This window comes from Oryctolagus cuniculus, chromosome 1, assembly GCF_051225735.1.
Source record: "Oryctolagus cuniculus isolate XC-2025 breed Fujian yellow rabbit chromosome 1, ASM5122573v1, whole genome shotgun sequence".
Classification (NCBI taxonomy): domain Eukaryota; kingdom Metazoa; phylum Chordata; class Mammalia; order Lagomorpha; family Leporidae; genus Oryctolagus; species Oryctolagus cuniculus.
This window is the reverse complement of record NC_142867.1, coordinates 104239839-104260190: the sequence shown is the minus strand read 5'-3', so window position 1 is coordinate 104260190 and position 20352 is coordinate 104239839. Positions and strand designations below refer to the sequence as shown.

The window sequence follows — 20352 nt, the reverse complement described above, 5'->3', positions numbered from 1 at the left end:
TCCGAGTTGCTCCCCACAGGAGATGTCTTATATGAAGTCATAAAGTGAAAGAAAACATTTTACATAGTAGTTTTTCTAAAAACATTGTGTTTTCTAAACATTTTAGGTGCTGTGATTACATTGTAGGAATTACTCCAGTGGGGCTGATTATTCAGCACTGTTAGATAAGAAACAAAAAAAGTTCTGTGCTAAAGTGTGGCCGAAGTCTCAAAATAGAGACTGATCCGAGAAAAGAAAAGGCTTCTGCTGGCGGAGGAGGTTCTTTCTCAATGTGCCCTGGGTATACTTCTGAGAGAGGGACGGGTTTTTGGAAGGGCCAAAACCCAACTTTTACGGAAGAAATTACTTCAATAAATAGGGATTTTACATGAAAAGAAATGCTGCTCTTCTGACACTTGATTTCACGTTCTGCTGCCCTGGGAAAGAGCCCGCACTGGAGGGCGGGTTCAAGGCGTGCCAGGGCCAGTCTCCTCCCCATCGCAGTACCTTCTTCCTTGTTCCCTCCCAAGTGAGCAACTGGGCTCTTTGCTCCTCCGACAGCGACTGCTGGGGCCGGAGGCTTACTGTGTTCCTGGCTTGGCCACACTAGCTGCTGCAGATCGGCGTGACCGAGGAGAGGAAAGAAACCTCAAAGCTTCCAGAACACTTCCTGTTGCAGGAAACGATTTGGCAGGTAAGAAAGATCACTCTTTGGAAACCCCGGGCACCGCAATGAGAGGTAAAAAAGCTAGAAAATCTACCGAGAGGAATGTAAGTTCTCCCATCTCACTGCACTGACAGAAGGAACATAAAGCCAGAGTGGAAACTTCCCCTTATCCAATGCGGGGCATTACTGCTTCAGGGCACAGGTTCTCCTCTTGGTCTCATGACCCCTTTACACTCTGTTAAGAACCTGAAGAGTATTTGTTTCTCTAGGTCAGTTACTACATTACTGTAATTTACTTAATTAGAAATTAAAACACAAGTTTTCTAATAGTTACCTAGTGATCTATTTTAAAATTACAATAAACATATCACATGTTAGCATAAATAACATTTTTAATGAAAGGTAACAATGTATTCTGAAAAAAATCCAGGTTGAAGAATGACATTGTTTTTCATTTGTGCAGATGTCTTTACTGTGGACTCATGTGCTTTGCATTCAGTCTAGTTCAGTGTTACACAGGGTACAGTCTCTGGTAAAGTCTGTCCTACCCTCCAGAGTGAAGGAATGTGGAAAAGACAAATCATGCTATTGGAAAATAACTTTCTCTCTCTCTCTCTCTCTCTCTCTCTCTCTCTGTCATGCAAATAATACATTCATAACAGGAAAGAAAGAAAATAGCTTTTACTTCCTCAAGACCCCTCAGGGTTAAATAGCTTTGACTTTTTGTAAACCCTTGAGAATCACTGCTTTGTGGTGATAAATTAAGTGTCCTTTCAGGAAGTCTCAGCTCTGAATCAGCTATATTAAAAGCAAGGAAAATATTTGCACAGGGTTGATAAGCTTGATGGAATTTGCAGCAGCACCCTTAGGCTGGGCTATAATTGCCTAATACTTTAGTATTCCCTATGAGGATTTTATTTCACAATAAGTAAAGGGCCAAATTAATATCACTGTTTTGTAACTCAATAACAATCATTAGGATACCTTTAAACTCTTCTTTCCTATTTGCTTATATTCAGTTACTTAACGTTTTATTAAATCTTCCTTCCTTCAAATTTTTTTAATCTACAATGTTTTATTATTACTTATGAGATTAAATTCATCTACTGATTTCCAAAACCCTCCATAATCTAACCCCTCCTTACCTTGTGTTCACTGCAGGACAGCAAGACTATTCTATAACAGTCAAAATGTGGCTCCCATCAGTCCACCCTGACCTGTATATTGTTGATTACAACATAAAGGCTCCAGGCCCTTCTCCATCTATTCAAATCTTAAACATTCTTTGATATTCAATTCAATTTTACTCTTCACACAAACCCTTTCCAGCTACATTAGTTTTGCTTTGAGGCTGTACTTAGCAGTTGATTAGGTACATCTATTTATCTAATTTAAAAACTTTCTTTGTCTTATTTATTTGAAAGGCAGAGAGACAGTCAGATAGACAGAGATTTTCCATCTGCTGATTCTCCCCCTAAATGCCCTCAGTCCAGGACTGGGCCATACTGAGCCAGGAGTTAGGAGCCCAATCCAGCTCTCCTACGTGGGTAGCAGGGACCCAAATCCTTGAGCCGTCACCTGCTTCCTTCCAGTATAGAGCTGGAAGTATTAGTGGAACTCAAAGCCAGGCACTCCCACGTGGGATGCAAGCATCCCAAGAAGCGCCTTAACCATTATGCCAAAAATACACCCCTATTTACTTAATTTGCAAGTTATCTTTTATGCCTACCTCTTTCTTCCACACCCATATATACACATTCATAAAATGGCAACATTTTCAAGGACAAAATGATTCCTAGAGCTGAGTTCAGTTTTTGATCTTGTTGCTGTAGTGATAACTGCTTATCTGACTTGAGAGAATTGTTTAAGTGGCATTCTCCCTCATTTCATCCCATATCTATTCCATAGAATTGGACTTCCACAGTAAGAATAAACATAACCATAGTTACTTTTCAAGTTCAAGGCGTTTCACTTTTAATCCAACAGTATGTTTATATATAAACTCCTACGAGCTTAATGATGCTGATTATTGTGTCAGAATTAGTAGGAAGGGGTTACTAGGGCATTTGCCACATAAAAAAATTCTCTTCTGGAAGGCCTAACTACAGTATAAAATTGCAGAGTGCTGGGAACTGGAAAAGACCTTAAAGACTGACCTTTCAAGTTCCTTTTTTGGCCAAACGGACGAAACTGAGGCCCTCAGAATTAAGTGAGTTGCCCCAGACAAAATTGGAAGTCACATGACCTAATTTCCATCCTGATGGTGTACCATTCACTTGCTGCCTGTTAGTTTCTTTTTTTTTTAACTTTATAGATAATTCTTTTTTTTTCCTTTTAAAGATTTATTTTATTTGTTTGAAAGAGTTACAGAGAGAGGTAGAGACAGAGAGAGAGGTCTTCCATCCACTGGTTCACTCCCCAGATGGCCGCAACGGCCAGAGCTGTACCCATCGAAGCCAGGAGCCAAGAGCTTCTTCCAGGTCTCCCATGCCAGTGCAGGGGCCCAAGGACTTGGGCCATCTTCCACTGCTTTCTCAGGCCATTGCAGAGAGCTGGACTGGAAGTGGAGCAGCCGGGACTAGAACTAGCTCCCATCTGGGATGCTGGCTCTTCAGGCCAGGGCTTTAACCTGCTGTGCCACAGCGCTGGCCCCTGCCTGTTAGTTTTCAAATGCTTGTATAACTGAAGTTTTTCATTTCAAAGAAGCGATTGTCACTGAAGACTCCTGGGAACATCTTTCAGATGGCTTACAACTCTTAAAAAAAAAAGTCAATAGCTTGAGAATCTTAGATGAAATATTGAAAACCTTTTAAAGCAGTAGAGAAGAAGAAAACACAACATTTGTGATCATGATTCCAGCTTCCTGGTAATGCACACCCTGGGATGCAGCAGATCGACACCACCCACACGGGAGATCCACACTGAATTCCTGTCTCCTGAGTATTTGTGGAGTGAACCCATGGATGGGTGCACTCGCACACACTCTCTCTCTTCCTCTTGCTCGGCCTATCAAATCAAATACAATACATTAAATATTTTTAAAGTATAATAAATAAATGAAGAATTAAAAATAAACACATGAAATACAAAGAAACTAATAGAAAAAAGAAGAGGAAAATGTTAGAGGCATTATTCTTTTTTTTTTTTTTTTTTTTTTTTTTTTTTTTTGACAGGCAGAGTGGACAGTGAGAGAGAGAGACAGAGAGAAAGGTCTTCCTTTGCCGTTGGTTCACCCTTCAATGGCCGACGCGGCCGGCGCGCTGCGGCCGGCGCACTGCGCTGATCCGATGGCAGGAGCCAGGAGCCAGGTGCTTTTCCTGGTCTCCCATGGGGTGCAGGGCCCAAGCACCTGGGCCATCCTCCACTGCACTCCCTGGCCACAGCAGAGGGCTGGCCTGGAAGAGGGGCAACCGGGACAGAATCCGGCGCCCCAACCGGGACTAGAACCCGGTGTGCCGGCGCCGCTAGGCGGAGGATTAGCCTAGTGAGCCGCGGCGAGAGGCATTATTCTAATTGTTAAACATTTGTTTCCAGGCTTCCCTTATTTTCTTTCTCATTGGCTGTCAGATGGAAGGACTGTTTTAAGACAGAAAAAAACTTTTACTAGGCCTTTTCCAGAATGTTGTCATGGTTACAAAGTTTATTATAGCAAACACTTATTTGTTTAACATTTATTGATCTCCTACTGTGTAATAATATCTTTCCAGGCATTGAGGATTCATTGTCATAAAGAAACTTAGATTGAATCCGAGCAGACCTATTTGTGATCAGAGTATTTTAATTCAGTGTAGTAATTCAGAAGCAGGACCAGGGGGTGAGGACAGGGGGACTCTTTGGCAAGAATGATCAGCCAGCAGTGGAGCAGTCTGGGAAGTTGTCTTAGAGGAGGTGCTGGAGCTGAGATTTAAAGGGTGAAAAATGAAAGTTTGGGGAGGAAGAGAGGAAGCGAGGAGGAGCGTGGGAGCCAAGAGAAAGTTCTAGTCTGGCAGAGGGAATAACTGGCAACAATGTGAAGTTGCACAAAATCTAGAAGCAAAAAAAAAAAAAAAAGTATTAAAATGGAAGATATCAGAAGTGTGAGGAATTTGATTTTAAATGGTGTTGGTGGAGATGGAGAGGAGATACCAGATTCCAGAGACCTTTTTGAGTCAGACTCCACGGTATTTGTCAGACAGGGGATAGGTTAGACAAGAATTTACTGCTGGATCTAGCAAATGAAATTAACACTTTGAGAAGCAAAGATTTGAACAGCTCTTGTCTCAACTGTTGAGGAACAGTTCTTTTTTTTTCCATACTGTTTATTGAACTCTTTACTTAACAGAGTTAATCACAGTGTATAAAGTTAATTAAAAATAGATCTTAGTAAAAAATAATAATAGGAATAGGACAGAGAGGAGGAGGAAGGGTAGGAGAGGGGGTGGGAGGGTGAGAAGAATCACCATGTTCCTAAAGTTATAATTTTGAAATGTATGAAGTTTGTATTGCTTAAATAAAAGGTTTCTGGGGAAAAAAATGACTGCCGGGTTTCAGTTTTGGACAGGTTGCTAGCACATGTTTTGTAGTCATCCATTAAAAATCTTACGGTTAGAACTGTGGGTATGGAGCCAGAAGCTGAAATTTGCAAGTTATATGTCCTCCAATATCCACCAGCCTCATTCCAAAAGAACAGCATGTGATCCCTGTCCTTACTTTATTCCCTCATGTTCTGTCCTTGACCTCTGCCAACCTGCCTGTTGCTGGCTCTACTTTAACTTTATGGTCACCACCACTTCGTAACTGGTAAATTCAAAAAGCAAGTTTAAGCTTGTATTGAACATGGGATCTGCAGCTTCTGTTTTCAAGCAGCCACTCCCTGAAATTCCTTTCTCCTTTGGCTTCTCTGACTCTCTCAGGTCTTCAAGTTTTCTTAGTTAATGGGGTAACCACTCACAAATTGCCCAGGCCAGAAACTTGGAAGTCACCCTCAGTTCCTTCTTCTTCCATTTGATCCACAACCAATAATATTTTAAAATCCTGTTGTTTAATATCTATTGAATCCACCACCTTAGTTTATAGCCTCATCAACTCTTAAACTGTTTAACTTGCATCTCAGATTATTTTCTGGCCTCTGTCCAGTCTTTCCCAATTGAATCCATTCTCTACACTGCTGCTAGAGTAAGATTTTGACATAAATTTGACCATGTTGTTCTCCTATTTAAAGTAAGTCACTATTTTTTCAGTAAAAACCCTTTACTCTTTTAACCTGCTTAAACAAGGCCTTTATCGTCTGACTTTCCTTTCCAAGTTTTGTCCAATAAAGTGTAAGTTGCATTTTTTATGAATTGTAAAATCAAACTAATGTAATATAACAATAACAATCTACCTTTATAGGCAAAATGGAAATAATGTGAATTGCTCCAAATTAAACAGTTTATCTAGAATGATATAACTTCAAATCTGAGAGATCAAATAAATGAGTTGTAAACCAACACTTTTGTCACATTGAAGTGTCTCATATCTGATAGAATATCTGCATCCGTATCATTGTTATGTAAGTTAGGCTATTCATCAAATATTTCAGAAGTTATTGAGACACACAGGTGACTGTTGTGTTTTTAACATAATTTTAAATAGTTTTTATATCTGATAAAAATGCTATCAAAGTGTAAAGGGGTATTGTTACCATGTGTGCTAAAAAAAGAAAAAAACTCCCAATAACTGAGTTGGAACAGAAGTTAGATGCAAGAAAACAATATTTAAGAGGTCAAAGTACCACCATGTGAGACTATGTGAAGAGAACACTTTATAAAACACCAGCTGAGAAAGTTGGAAAGAAGAAAGCAGGGCTACACTTTGGTGGTTGTAGATTTATGCATACCAAAATGTCTCTTCTCATATGTCTACATTTATTCCCAAGAAAAAGTTAATCTTGAACCATGTGAGGTCTTCAGACATGCATTCCTGCTTTAAAATGTGACTATATTTGCATTATTTATGGTAAAATGATAAGAGCTCAAACAACCTGTGTTCTGGCAGCCTCCTTGCATCCTGGCCTTTGCAAACATTGTTCCCTTCTTATGGAAGCTGTTCTCAGGGCCTTGAAAACGGCTGCCTCTCTTTCACAGCTGCACCATCATCACTGGCTCCAAGAAACCTTCTCCAGCACCACCAAACACAAACAGAAGACTTCTTGTAAACCCAATTCTTACTGCATGCCTTGTACTGTCCTGTAACTGTTTATATATTTGTCTCTCCCAGTGGACTCTGAGCCACTGGAGAGTTCCTATGTGTTTTGCCACCTTCTAGCCCCATGCCTGAAGCACAGTGTATATTCAATCATCAATTAATGAATGAGTTCATTTATTGAATATATTATTAATGTTTGAATAATATATACAATGTGGAATATCCTCCACTCATTGACTTTTAAAAAAATTTAATATAACTGTCTATTTTCTCATTGACTGAATACTCACTGTAATAACACTGGTAATTTAATCCAGTTCCTGCCCATACTGCTTGGTGAATATCAGGTGAATTACCATAATGAACATGTGTTCACAATATTAACATTTATTGCCATTATTTCATCCATTGATAAGTAACCACAACAGTCCCTCCAAGGTTAACAAACGTCTGCCTTCTCAGTTAATGCAGTCATTAACAAATGAATTCTGACATTGAGAGAAAGTGAACAAAGAAAATGCCTTCACAGAGCTCACAATCATTATTCTTTTACTCTTAAAGTTGGATTGATTTTTTATGCTTATTTATTTTCATCTATCTGAAAGACAGAGAGAGAGAGAGAAATAGAGAGAGAGAGGGAGAGAGAGAGAGAGAGAGAAGGGTATTCCATCAGCTGGTTCACTTCCCAAATGCCTACAACAGCCAGGGCTGGGTCAGGCTGAAGCCAGGAGCCTGGAGCTCCATCTGAGTCTCCACACATGGGTAGCAGGGGCCCAACACTTGAGCCATCATCTACTACCTCCCAGGATGCATTAGCAGGAAGCTGGATCAGAATTGGAGTAGCTGGGACTCTAACCAACACTTTGATATGGGATGTGGCTGTCCCAGTCAACAGCTTAACTCACTGTGCCACAACACCTGCCCTGGTTTTGTTGTGATGACTGGGTCCAGGTTCTCTTCTTCACACGAAGAAATTCAAGGAGGAAACATAGATAAAGGGCAGTAGAAAAGCAAGATTTATTTACATATAAAGCAAAAGTACACATAGAAATTGGTGTGGGTAACCTCAAGAGAGTTGCACTCAACAAGGTTTAGGGTTGTCCCTTTATCAGATCTGGAGGCACAGTGGGTGGTGTCTGAGTGGCGCTTAATTGAATATTTGAAGGGATGGAGTTTGAGGTGGGGCTTGAGTGCCACTCATTTCTTTACCCTTGGGAAATTTCAGAAGTGTCATGGCATCAGGTACATGATAGAGGAGGAGTGCCACCCATGGTAATTTTATGATAATGACATGATGAACTAAAGGTCTTTGCAGGGACACAGCTTGCAGTTATATTAGATAATTTTAGCTGGAACCAGTTCTAAGTGGCAAAACCAAATAAACTGCAGTTTTCCACTACACTGGGGGGGGGGGGGGGATGGAGGTTTGTTGGCTATGCATGGAAGGACAGTTTGTGCTGTGCACAGAAAAGGGGTTTGGGTAGTATAGACAGGACTGTTGCACAGACATGGCTGTAGCATTGTGCAGGACAGTACTAGCAAACCTCCTTGTTAGTGCCATCTCCTCACCTATAATAGCTTGACTTTTACTAAAAACAAAACAACAAAAACAGACTTAGCAAGTTTTTCATTTTTTGCTCTATTATTTTCCCCCAGTCTCCCTATCCCTCCCTTTAAAAAATTATGTGACAATTCTAAATTTTAAACATTCAGCTTTAAATTTATTTTTAAAATAAAATTTTATTTAAATAAAAAAGTAATAATTATTTACATTTGGATATGTATAAGGAATTGAACCTAGATAAAACTATTAAATAGTCACCATCTAATGAGTGTTTTGGGTTAGCTTACTTTAGATTAACTTTTTTGCACTGAATTTTCATTTCCTGTTTCTTTGATCGTAAGTGCTTAATTTCAAATTATGCTAGAAAATGCTCTCCACCTATAAGCACAGATTTATAAATACCCCTCCATACCACTAGCAACTATAACCCAAGAACCTTCTTTGGAGCCCCAACAATAAATGCCTTGGGGACCCCAGGCATTGCTGAACTCCTGATCACTTCTGTGGCATGGACTTTGTGGGCCTGTGTACTCCTCAAAATGATGCTTACATTCATAAAATTAAACAGTCAGCCTTATAAAAGAAATCCATTCTATTAGAGTTATCAAAAATTTTTAAAATCAATTTTATATAGCATATATACTTCTATAGTAATATATTAGACTATTGCTAGAATAACTTCTGTAATTTCAAAGAGTAATTAACATGGGCCTGACCCTGTAGCATAGAAGGTTAAGCTTCTGCCTGTAGTGCCAACATCCTATATGGGAGCTGGTTCAAGTCCCCACTGCTCTACTTCCAATCCAGCTCCCTGCTAATGCTCTTGGGAAAGCAGCAGAAGATGGTCCAGGTTCTTTGGCCCCTGCACCCATATGGGAGACCCAGAAGAAACTCTTGGCTCCTGACTTCCATCTGGGCCACCTCTGGCCATTGGGGCCATTTGGGGAGTAGACCAGCAGATGGAAGATATCTGTCTCTGTCTCTTTTTCTAACTTCCTTTCAAATAAATAAATTAATTTAAAAAAAAAAAAAAGAGTAATGAACTTAAACGATACTTCAAAATCTAACACTTTTTTAAAAGATACATTCATTAATTTTTTTTTTTTTTTGACAGGCAGAGTGGATAGTGAGAGAGAGAGACAGAGAGAAAGGTCTTCCTTTTTGCTGTTGGTTCACCCTCCAATGGCCGCCACGGCTGGCGCACTGCGGCCGGCGCACCGTGCAGAACCGAAGGCAGGAGCCAGGTGCTTCTCCTGGTCTCCCATGGGGTACAGGGCCCAAGGACTTGGGCCATCCTCCACTGCAATCCCGGGCCACAGCAGAAAGCTGGCCTGGAAGAGGGGCAACTGGGACAGAATCCGGTGCCCCGACCGGAACTAGAACCCGGTGTGCTGGCGCCACTAGGTGGAGGATTAGCCTATTGAGCCATGGAGCCGGCCTATTCATTCATTTTTAAAATTTATTTATTATTTATTTGAAAGGCAGAGTAACAAAGAGAAGGAGAGAGAGAGAGAGATTTTGCCATCTGCTGGTCCACTCCTCAAATGGCTGCATTAGCCAGGGCTGGGCCAGGCTGAAGCCAGGAGCCAGGAACTCCATCCTGGTCTCCCATATAAGTGGCAGGGGCCTGAGGACTTGGTCCATCACTCACTGCCTTCTCAGGCATGTTACCAAGAAGCTGGACCAGAAGCAAAGCATCTGGGACTTGCACTGGCACTCCAATGTGTGATGCGGCTGTCACGAGTGGCCGCTTAACCCGCAGCTCCACAATGCCAGCACCTCGGTAACACTTTTAATACAGTAGAAAAGATGTGTTTCTGTTAATGACAGAGTAAGTGGTGATGCTAATAATAGTGTGGCTTGTTTCCTTGAAGGAACGCTAAATTTCAGTTAGAAATTGGTGAAAATAAAAGTGTTTGGTTCTTTTTCCTATCCAGGTTCACAAATTTGGCAGATTAAGAACCCCTACTCCATGACAAAATTCTGGAAGGATACATACCATAATGAGATGGAGTGGGGAAGAAGGAAAGAACCAAAAGAATTTTTAATTTTTCCAAATCCTGTGTCATTTGATTTTTTTCATGGAGTTATATTTATATGTTTCTTGTGTTTAAAAAAAAAAAAAAAAAAAAACACAGCATAATCCAGACTCCAGACCAAATACTGCTGCTGCTCAGGGACAAAGAGGGTCATCAAAGGCCAGAGATCTTCAGCTTTCCCCTGACCCTACCCCCAGTGGAAACAGCAGTTTTATCATTGCCTTACCCTTAGCACTTTGACTTGGGGTTCAGAGCCATCAGCCTGTCACCCACAGGAACTCATTGGTTGTAGGCAGTACCTAGTTAAAAGACAGAATTAGATGTGCTTCTGATATCCTCAAGTGTGGTTAAATTTACATGGATAATACATTTATATCTCCCCAAGGACTGCTACGACAATAATTCAGTAAATCAGTGGGCCACTTATGCACCCTTTATAATACTGTTTAGTCAGAAAATTCTTTCTAAATCCCAAATATCTGATGGATTCTGAGAGAATAAATATTTATTAAATATTCAGAGTGTTCATCAGCATACAGGATAGTAAACTGACTCTGAGTTTGGAGGTGGCACAAGTTAGTAGTAATAGGTTCCTTTTATGTAAGAACAATCATTGTGTCTTAACAGATGACTCTTTGCTTTCCTCAGGAATAGAGATGGCTGCTGAACCAGAAGAGGCTTGCATCAACTTTGTGGGAATGAAATTTATTGACAACACACTTTACTTTATAAGTAAGTCCAAGGCAATAGGACGACCACCGTGTTCAGATATTTGTATCAGCAACTGAAAAGATAGTCCACCGTGAACTATTGTAATATTGTAATATTATAATATTATAACATTGTAATATTAATGACTCTCTTCTCTGAAAAAAGAAATTGCATTTCTGGAAATTAACTATAATGGGTCCAAGGTCCAGCACCTTGTTCCAGCACATATCTTGGCACTTTAATTAGGAGCCCAATCTCAAGGTGGCAGCAGGTAAACATCGTGAAAAATCCCACAGAACTTGGTAAATTCAGGAAATACAATTTCTCAAAGCAAATTGGCAAATTTTCTAGGAGATACCATAAACCTAGAGTTCTGTGAGTGAACTAAACCATTTTATGTAAATATATTTGACAAATAAAACTGATTCTTATGATTAATGTTCTGTGGGCAATTTGGTTCCATTTGAACGCTTCATAAAAAGTCCTTAGGTAATTTTCAACTTAAGTAATAAATTTTAGGAGTAAAATGTATCACTTTATAAAATTCTTTTTAGCTATGTATTGAAATTCATAAATCCTGGATTTAAGTTTAATGTCCAATTTAACTGAGAATGCAGCAAGTGTAATGAACTTCATTTTATGGGCCTTTTGGATGATCATACAATATTTCTAATGGAGGCCAACAAAGACCATCACCAGTAAAGTAGGGAGTAGAAGAATGGGGAATGGCAGAAAAGAGTGGTGAACCATTAGGGTGAGAGGGAACTCGGAGTTGAAATACAGAATTTAACATATTTTGTTTCTCTTCTTTTCTCCCTTAGCTGAAAACGATGGTAAAGTATAAAAGTATTTCTCTTTCTTTACAAAGTAAGTAGCTGCTTAAGACACATCCATATCACCACGCTCAGCTGGGAGAAGCTGTTCACGTGGTACCGGTCCCTCGGGGAGGCCCATCTTCTCTCAAGGGAGTGTGGACTCAATAGCACACTTGGAATGAAGATGACTATGAGGGCTAAAAGAAGATCCTCTACAACATGTATTTCCCCACACCTTAGGAAACTCTCCAGCTCTTGAAATCGACAAAATACACCCTGCCTGTGAAGAATTGAAGCATGAAAATTTTCAAAATCAATTGTATCTTCCTCTTCAACCTCCTCCCTTAGAAACACTTTAGGAAGAAGTCTGGGAGGGTCCTAGGGGACAGAGAGTTCTGAAAGTAAAGGAGTTAGGGATGAGTGGGCACTTAGACTACATTCAAAAGCCAAGATATGAGAGAAAGCTAGGCATGTATGAAGAATTAAAAGTAATGCAGAATGTGAGAGAAGCTAGAGTGATAAGTAGGAGATCCAGAAGTTCTCTTATCTCAAGATACTAAATTCCTATCTCTTCTTGGGAGTAACTGGGGTTCACTAAGCAGAATATGTATCAGCGAAGATAAGATTAGTTTGCTGTAACAAAGAGATTCAAAAATACAGTGGCTGAATAGAATAGAAAATTTTTCACTCAAATAAATTCCAACTGAGCAGTTCAGGTTTCATATGGCTAGATGCAGCCTGGTGGTGCTGGGACCTCAGGGTTCTTTTGCCTTGTTACTCTGTCACACCCTAGTTGTTGAACTCCACAAACCTGAAAAGCATCTTACTTTCTGGGTCTATATCCCAATTACCAAGAAAGTGGGTCAAGATAAGAGGAAGGGCCGGCACTGTAGCATACTGGGTAAAGCCTCCACCTGCAGTGCCAGCATCCTATATGGGAGCCGATTTGAATCCCGGCTACTCCACTTCTGATCCAGCTCTCTGCTGTGGCCTGGGAAAGCAGTGGAAGATGGTCCAAGTCCTTGGGCCCCTGCACCCAGAAAAAGCTCCTGGCTCCTGGGCTTTGGAACAGCCCAGCTCCAACCATTCTGCCTCTCTGTAACTCTGCCTTTCAAGTAAATAAATCTTAAAAAAAAAAAAGAGAGAGAGAGAAGAGGAAGAAAGGTCATTAGATTTAGCAACTGAAGTTTGGTGATCCCAGTACGAACAATCTGATGGAGAAATGAAGGCAGAGTGAGATTGCAATGAGTAGGAAAATGGATGCAAAGTAAGGAAATGAGGCAGACAGTCCTTGCAAGAAGCTTGGTTATCATAAGGAGGAGAGAGACAAGGGTGTTGCTGCAGAGTGGAATAGGCTTGATGGAGGATTTTTAAATCTCAAATAAGGAAATTCATGTTTCTCTAATTATAAAAATAATGTTTATTATAATTAATTCAGACAATGAGGAAGTATACCATGAAGAAAAGTTAAAACATACAAATCTCCCAGAAATAATAGCTATCATTTTTATGGAACACACACACACACACACAAATGCTTCTATTTTTGTTGAAAGGATTCTACTACACCTAAGTTACTTTTTCAAGTTAGTGATATATATGGACATCTTTCCCTGGAATGAATAATTGAAGTTAAAATAAATTCATAATATTCCACTATACAGACATATCTAAATGTATTCAATCCCCAGTTGATGGATACTTAAATTGTTTCCAGTCTATTGTTATTATTAATTATTAATAGTATTATCATAAGAATTATTGTACCAAAATGTTTGCACTTATGTCTGATTATTTAATATAAACCCAGGATATGGAATCCCTGGGTTGATAGAAGAGAAAGGGAGGTTGTAAATCAAGCTATCAGCAGTGAACACATGCAGAGTACAAATCAGCCTTAGCTACTTTAAGGGGACACTTTTCCACATTTTCCCTTGAGAAGAGAGGGGCAGCGGGAATAACTATTCTTGCCACAGTTAAGTGGAGGAGTAGGAAATCATATGTGGGAAGTGAAAGTAATGGCTCAGAGGAACTGAAGAAGGTGAAGAAGATGCAGTGATGGTCTACGGACAAAAGTGCTCCACTGGAAAACAAAAAGACGTATTGACAATCCATGTGCTTGTAATGGTTCCCATTAGATCCATGGATAATTGTTCACCAGAAGCATGCAGTAGACTAGACTGGAGTTTTGTGGCAGAAAGATGAATGAGTTATGGATTTAAGATACTGACAAAAAGGAATATAAAATGATGAATCCTGGGCACAGCTGTGTAGAGATGGAAGGGAAGACAGGAAGAAGTTAGCTAGGGAGGAAATACCAGAATCAGGAGACTGATGGGTTTGGGGACATCTAAGAATGTGTACAGTTGTAGTAAAAGCATAATAAAATCTAAAAGGATAGCAGACAGGTCAGAAAGAAGGTATTTGAAGTTAACATTTCAGAGGTAGAGCAGTTATGAGTAGTAACAAGGAACTGTACCTTGGAAGTAGGCAACACAGCAGTAAGCAATGGGATCATGGCTGCTTCTTGAATAGAAGATTGTCCTTATTTGTTACTGAAACCTGAAATACATGGTAGGTCTACTTGTAGATGTGAAGACAAGACTTATTTTTAATGAGATTTAATGTTTATTGTAGAGAACCTGGAATCAGATTACTTTGGCAAGCTTGAACCGAAAATCTCCATCATACGAAACCTGAATGACCAAGTTCTCTTCATGGACCAAGGACAGCAACCTGTGTTTGAGGATATGCCCGATTCTGACTGTATAGGTATTTTTTTAACCTTCACACAAAGATAGAAATGACTAATTGTTCCCATTCCATTTTTACTGCCTATATTTCTCTGTTATACCAAATCCTTAGATGAAGTCACAGGAGTAATAGCAATCTCACATACAAGCAACTTCATGGGGCATCTGTATTTTTTGTTTGAGGTGAAAACTGGATATAATAAGAACACTGCTGGGAGTCATGGCACTCTGAGTCTACATGTGGCTCACCAATCCTTTTATTATAATTGCAATAACTATATAAGATCTCTATTAAGATGGATCCTTATTCATTGCTAACTAATTCATTATAACTAAATATGCTAATAACAATTTCCAAACTCAAAAGTAAATATACAAAAATTTCAAATGAGTCTCTCCTACACCAGAAACTTAGAGTGCCTTAAAAAATAAGTGTACTGGGTCTTCCAAGTTATGAATTTTAAATATCAGAGTTTTAGACTGAATTAAAATAGTAAATGTGCAGTCATGAAAAACAAGGGGATTGTACCTTAACAAATAATTTTAAATTCTAAAAGTTAAAGAGGATGTTTTAGAATTCAGAGTATTCTTTTTTAAAATATTTATTTTATTTATTTGCAAGACAGAGTTACAGAGAGAGGTAGAGACAGAGACAGAGGTCTTCCATCCTCTGGTTCACTCCCCAGTTGGCTGCAATGGCCGGAGCTGCGCCAATCTAAAGGCAGGAGCCAGAAGCTTCTTCCGGGCCTCCCATGCGGTTGCAGGTCTTCCACTGCTTTCCCAGGCCATAGCAGAGAGCCAGATTGGAAGAGAAGCAGCTGGGACTAGAACCAACGCCCATATGGGATGCCAGCGCTTCAGGCCACGGCTTTAACCCACTGCGCCACAGCGCAGGCCCCAGAATACTTTTTTTTTTTTTCCCAGAGTACTCTTAAGACACTAAAAGAGTCACCACAAGTGTGTTGTTACACACACTTAAATGCATTTTAAAGAATGTCTGGACAGGGGCCAACACCGTGGTACAGCAGGTTAAAAGCCCTGGCGTGAAGCACCGGCATCCCATTTGGGCGTCGGTTCTAGTCCCAGCCGCTCCTCTTCCTATGCAGCTCTCTGCGATAGCCTGGGAAAGCAGTAGAAGATGGCCCAAGTCCTTGGGCCCCTGCACCCATGTGGGAGAGCCGGAATTTGGCTCCTGGCTTCCGATAGGCACAGCTCCAACCGTCACGGCCATCTGGGGAGTGAACCAGCGGATGAAAGACCTAATTCTGACTTTAAAAAAAAAAAAAAAAAAAAAAAGAATGTCTGGCTGGCCAGCATTGCCTGATCTTCTGCTGATTGATCAAATCTCAGAGTTCAAGGTTGGCAATAAGTATATTAAGGAATGACCCTTTGGTTAAATTTCCTCAAATATTGATCTGCAGAAATTCTTCTAACTGGTGTTCTCATTAATGTTTATTTCAGAAAATGCACCCCAGACCATTTTTATAATATATATGTATAAAGACAGCAATACTAGAGGCATGGCTGTAAGCCTCTCTGTGAAGTGTAAGAAAATTTTTACACTCTCCTGTGAGAACAAAATTATTTCCTTTAAGGTAAGATTGAACCTTATTTTTTTAAAATACATTAATGAAGAAAATAAAAAAAAGCTCAAATATCCTTAGTCCAGTTTTTATCTAGAGCACGAACAGCAGAGAACTATTCAAATGGGTAGTTATTAAAAACGGTCAAACTCTAATCTATTGTGAAATACGACTTTTTCTAAGCTGTCACAGGGAAGATAGTGCACACTTGCTTTGTAATCTTGGTCCTCTGAATATAAAGTCTGTATATAAATACTATTGATGGAAAATATTTGTTATATACTTCAGAATATCAGAATACATCTTGCCACAAAAAATGAAGCTAGTTATAATGTAAATCTGCTACTTTGCAAAATTTATTTATTTCTATTTTATTTTATTTATTATTTTAGACAGAGAGCTGCCATCTTCCAGGGCACTCCTCACCTTTCAGGACAATAGCCGGGACTTGGCCAGGCCAAATATGCGAACAGGGAACACAGTCCAGGCTTCCCACACGGGTGGCAGGGACCCTGTCAGTGCAGACCCCAGGAGGCAGCAGTCACAGTTCCAGTGTTGGGCTTCCTGCTACCCATATGGGAGAAATGGATTTGTTCCTGGCTCTTGACTTCAGCCCCAGCCCAGCCCCAGCCAGTGTGGGCATTTGGAGAGTGAAGCAGCAGATGGAGGAGTTTTCCATCTCTGCCTCCCTCCCCCTCTCAAATTAAACAAAAAGAAAATTAACTCAGCTGCAGAGGCAGATTCAGAAGCTGAGATAAGCTAGACCTCTAAGCGAATTCCTGTTAGGAGAGACAGGCGAAGTTAAGAGAATGGAAATAACGCATGGCACATTGTAGGAATTAGGGCCAATCCAAGTTTGAGGGAGGCTAAAATATATGCAATTTCGGAGAAGGAAAATATAAATTTACCGAAGGTATGAACTTGACAGTTTATTTAGAATAAGAAAAAAGAAGAGGCCTTAGGAGAAACCTGGGCATAAGGGGCACTGACATTTCAGCTTCACAGAAAATCTGCTTCTGGGAGGAATTTGTAAATATTAGTTGGATTAGTTGGATGGACAGATGGGAGTCTAGGACCAGACCAGATCTCGCCCCTACTCTTTTGTCCCACTGACCCCCTACTAATAAGGATCTTAACAGTGATTATAAGTGTAGACTAGGGTTCAGGATGGGGCATGTCCAGCCTGCAGACTGTATAAGGCGCACAAAATCATTTGGTCTGGCCCTGCTAAGGCAACCACAGAGGGTACTCAAAATTCAATAAATCTACAGCAGGCTGAATTTTAATTTGATAATTTTGTGTGGTCCTGGAATGATGCTATAAATTCCCAAATGACCTTTGGCAGAAACAAGATTCCCCACCTCTGGTAATAAAACACAGCTGCTGTCTTTATGTGCTCACTTTTCCGTGTTGATTACCAGCTATAATCCTATATAGTTCTGTGGGCAAGAACCTTTATGATACCAAGAGGGACTCTCTTCGAGAGGTGACTATCAGACTTTGTTTCTTATAAATTCATCCAAGGCTGGACAGGGTTCTCTTAGATTTGCCAATGCACTAGGGAGAGGCCCAAAGAAGAGATGCTAGTCAAGTTTAACTTTACTGGCTAAAGAGAGAGAGAGAGAGAGAGAGAGAGAGAGAGAGCTTCCATCTGATGGTTCACTCCCCAAATAGCTACAATGGCTGTATCTGGTCCAGGTCAAAGCCAGGAGCCTGAAACTTCATCCAGATTTCCCATGTGGGTGGCAGGGGCCCATACACTTGGGCCATCTTCTGCTGCTTTCCCAGGCACATTAGCAGGGAGCTGGATCAGAAGTGGAGTAGACAGGACTTGAACTGGCACTCATATGGGATACCAGTGTCACAGGCAGCGGCTTAACCCATTGCTCCTCAATGCTGGCCCCTCATTAAAGTTTTCTCATTTATACATTAAAGCTTCATCCCCAACTGACTTGCATAGCTTAGGGTCTCTTCCTATTTTAATTCTGGAGGTTTTTCTGTGAGCCCTTAGGATTTTTTGCAGCCACTGGGGTCTAAACAAAGTCCAAAATGATGACTGGTTCCTGAATTCATATGGAAGCACCTGAATATGGGCCCCAAATTTTCTAGTTTATCCTAAAAACTAGGCATGGTGTAATAATAGGAAAAGTGCATGCTATCCTGCCAGTGGGCCAGCCAGCAAGATTATAGTTGCAAGTCATCTAATCATTTCTCACAAGATTATTCTGTGGCTGAACAATACAGGAGTGAACGTTTGGCCTTCCAGGGCAGGGTCCAGCCACACGCACTACCTGTAGGACAAAAATTCAGGACTTCCATGGAACTGAAGTACTTGGCTGGCACACAGAGTCGAGGGTTTATGACTAAGGGAATGCCATAGGGCTCTACGAGAACAGGGCCTGGCCCTGGAGCAAGTCTCAGGTCTACTTAGGGTAAGTTTCAGTTGCAGGCTCCAATGCAAGAAGGGGCAGAGATTCCTGGGACTTTCTGCCTCTCTCACAGTTGACTCAGAAACCAGAGCTAGTCTATGCTTATGGAAAGAGGTTATCAATATCTTTAGCCATGGACGTGGGTAAGATGAGAACCAACATTAGCCCAAACAGGTTGTGGTCTTTGCTAGAACTCTACTTTGTTTAGCGCAGATGTGGGCTCCACTCAGGGAGAGAGGAGAGAAGGAAGTTATCCTGAGAATGGGGAGGGAGAGTAGAGGCCTGGCTCTGAATGTGTTTCCATGATGAGAAGTGTGTGTGGAAGGGAGAATAGGGGGTTAGGGATAAGAAAGGAGAGGAGGTCAGGCTTCCTATACTCTGTGATTTTATCCCCCTTAACTCTTGAGGAGAAAAACTACTTTAGTTCTGTTCAGCAATATACTTCAAAATAAACTGCACATGTTCAAATTGCCCATATCCTAAAAAAATTAAAAAAGTTAGGTAATGTTGCTTTTTCCTCTCTGCAGGAACTCACTCCTCCTAATGACATCAACGATACAAAAAGTGACATCATATTCTTTCAGAAACATCTCGCAGGACAGAAAGATAAGATGCAGTTTGAGTCTTCATTGTATGACGGATACTTTCTAGCTTGTGGAAAGGAGAAAGATCTTTTCAAACTTGTTTTGAAACGTAAAGATGACAAAAACGATAAATCTGTAATTTTCAGTGTCCAAAACAAGAATTAGACACTAAAATTCCATACCTTGGGCTTTCTGAGATTTTATAACAGTCTATGAGCCTTATCTAGTCGGTTTTGTGTTGCTATAACAAAATACCTGAGGCTGGGGAACTTGTAAAGAGGTATATTTGGGTCATGATTCTGGTGAGTGGAAGGTCCAAACAGCTTCCTGCCAACGGCCCCCACCTGCACCGTGGTGGAGCAATGGAAAGGGAACTGGCTGTGTGCAAAAGGGGCCAAGCACACGGGTGTCCTCACTTAATAACCACCTGCTCTCGCAGAGACTCATCTCTTCTGCGGGTGGTGCCCCCATAATCTAAGTCTCTCTCAGCACAGCCCACCTCTTAGAGTCCCCACCACTTCAGTGCTGTGATGCTGGAGACCAAGCTTCCAGCACATGAAATTCAGGTGACAAACCACAACCACACCATGGCAAGCCTATAGTTTTAGTAGCGAAATAAAATGAATAAAGGCCTCAAAAGCTGTCACGAAGAAATAAATGAGCTTTCATGAAATTGAATTGTACAATAAAATATTTGTATAATGTGAAAAATAAAAGTGTAGCTTGAAAACACATTCTACATTATTACTGGCTCATAGTTTATTCCCAATAAAACTGTTTTGCATCTTGGATTATTAGTCCTAATATGACAAAATCTATCACTTTTTGAATCTTCTAATTTTTAAGAATATCATCAAAACCACTGATATTTTTATAAGGAAACCACTTCACTTGACTAATTTCCGAATTTCTTCCAAGATAAGAATATTTCTGAAAGTCAATTTAATCCTTAATCCAACAACATATTAAAAAGAATTTTATACTCTGACTAGGTGGCATTCATCCAAGGAATGTAAAGATGTTTTAATAGCCTAATACCAATGAACATAATAAATTCTATTAA

General features: G+C 40.3%; 1 protein-coding gene across 3 annotated transcripts; it reads left to right on the top strand.

Moving 5' to 3' along the window:
- The first annotated feature begins 518 nt into the window (after positions 1-518).
- On the top strand, positions 519-20033 carry IL18 (interleukin 18). Of its 3 annotated transcripts, none has more exons than XM_008258602.5 (6): positions 519-673; positions 11063-11146; positions 11947-11958; positions 14578-14712; positions 16155-16288; positions 19233-20033. In XM_008258602.5, the coding sequence occupies exons 2-6, from the start codon at positions 11071-11073 to the stop codon at positions 19452-19454; spliced, it is 579 nt and encodes a 192-aa protein (XP_008256824.1). In that variant the 5' UTR covers positions 519-673; positions 11063-11070; the 3' UTR covers positions 19455-20033. The 3 variants fall into 3 exon arrangements, with proteins under 3 accessions (XP_008256824.1, XP_008256831.1, NP_001116412.1); XM_008258609.5 differs by having other exon boundaries at positions 11947-11992; NM_001122940.1 differs by lacking the exon at positions 519-673 and having other exon boundaries at positions 11071-11146; positions 19233-19454.
- Positions 20034-20352: the final 319 nt, after the last annotated feature.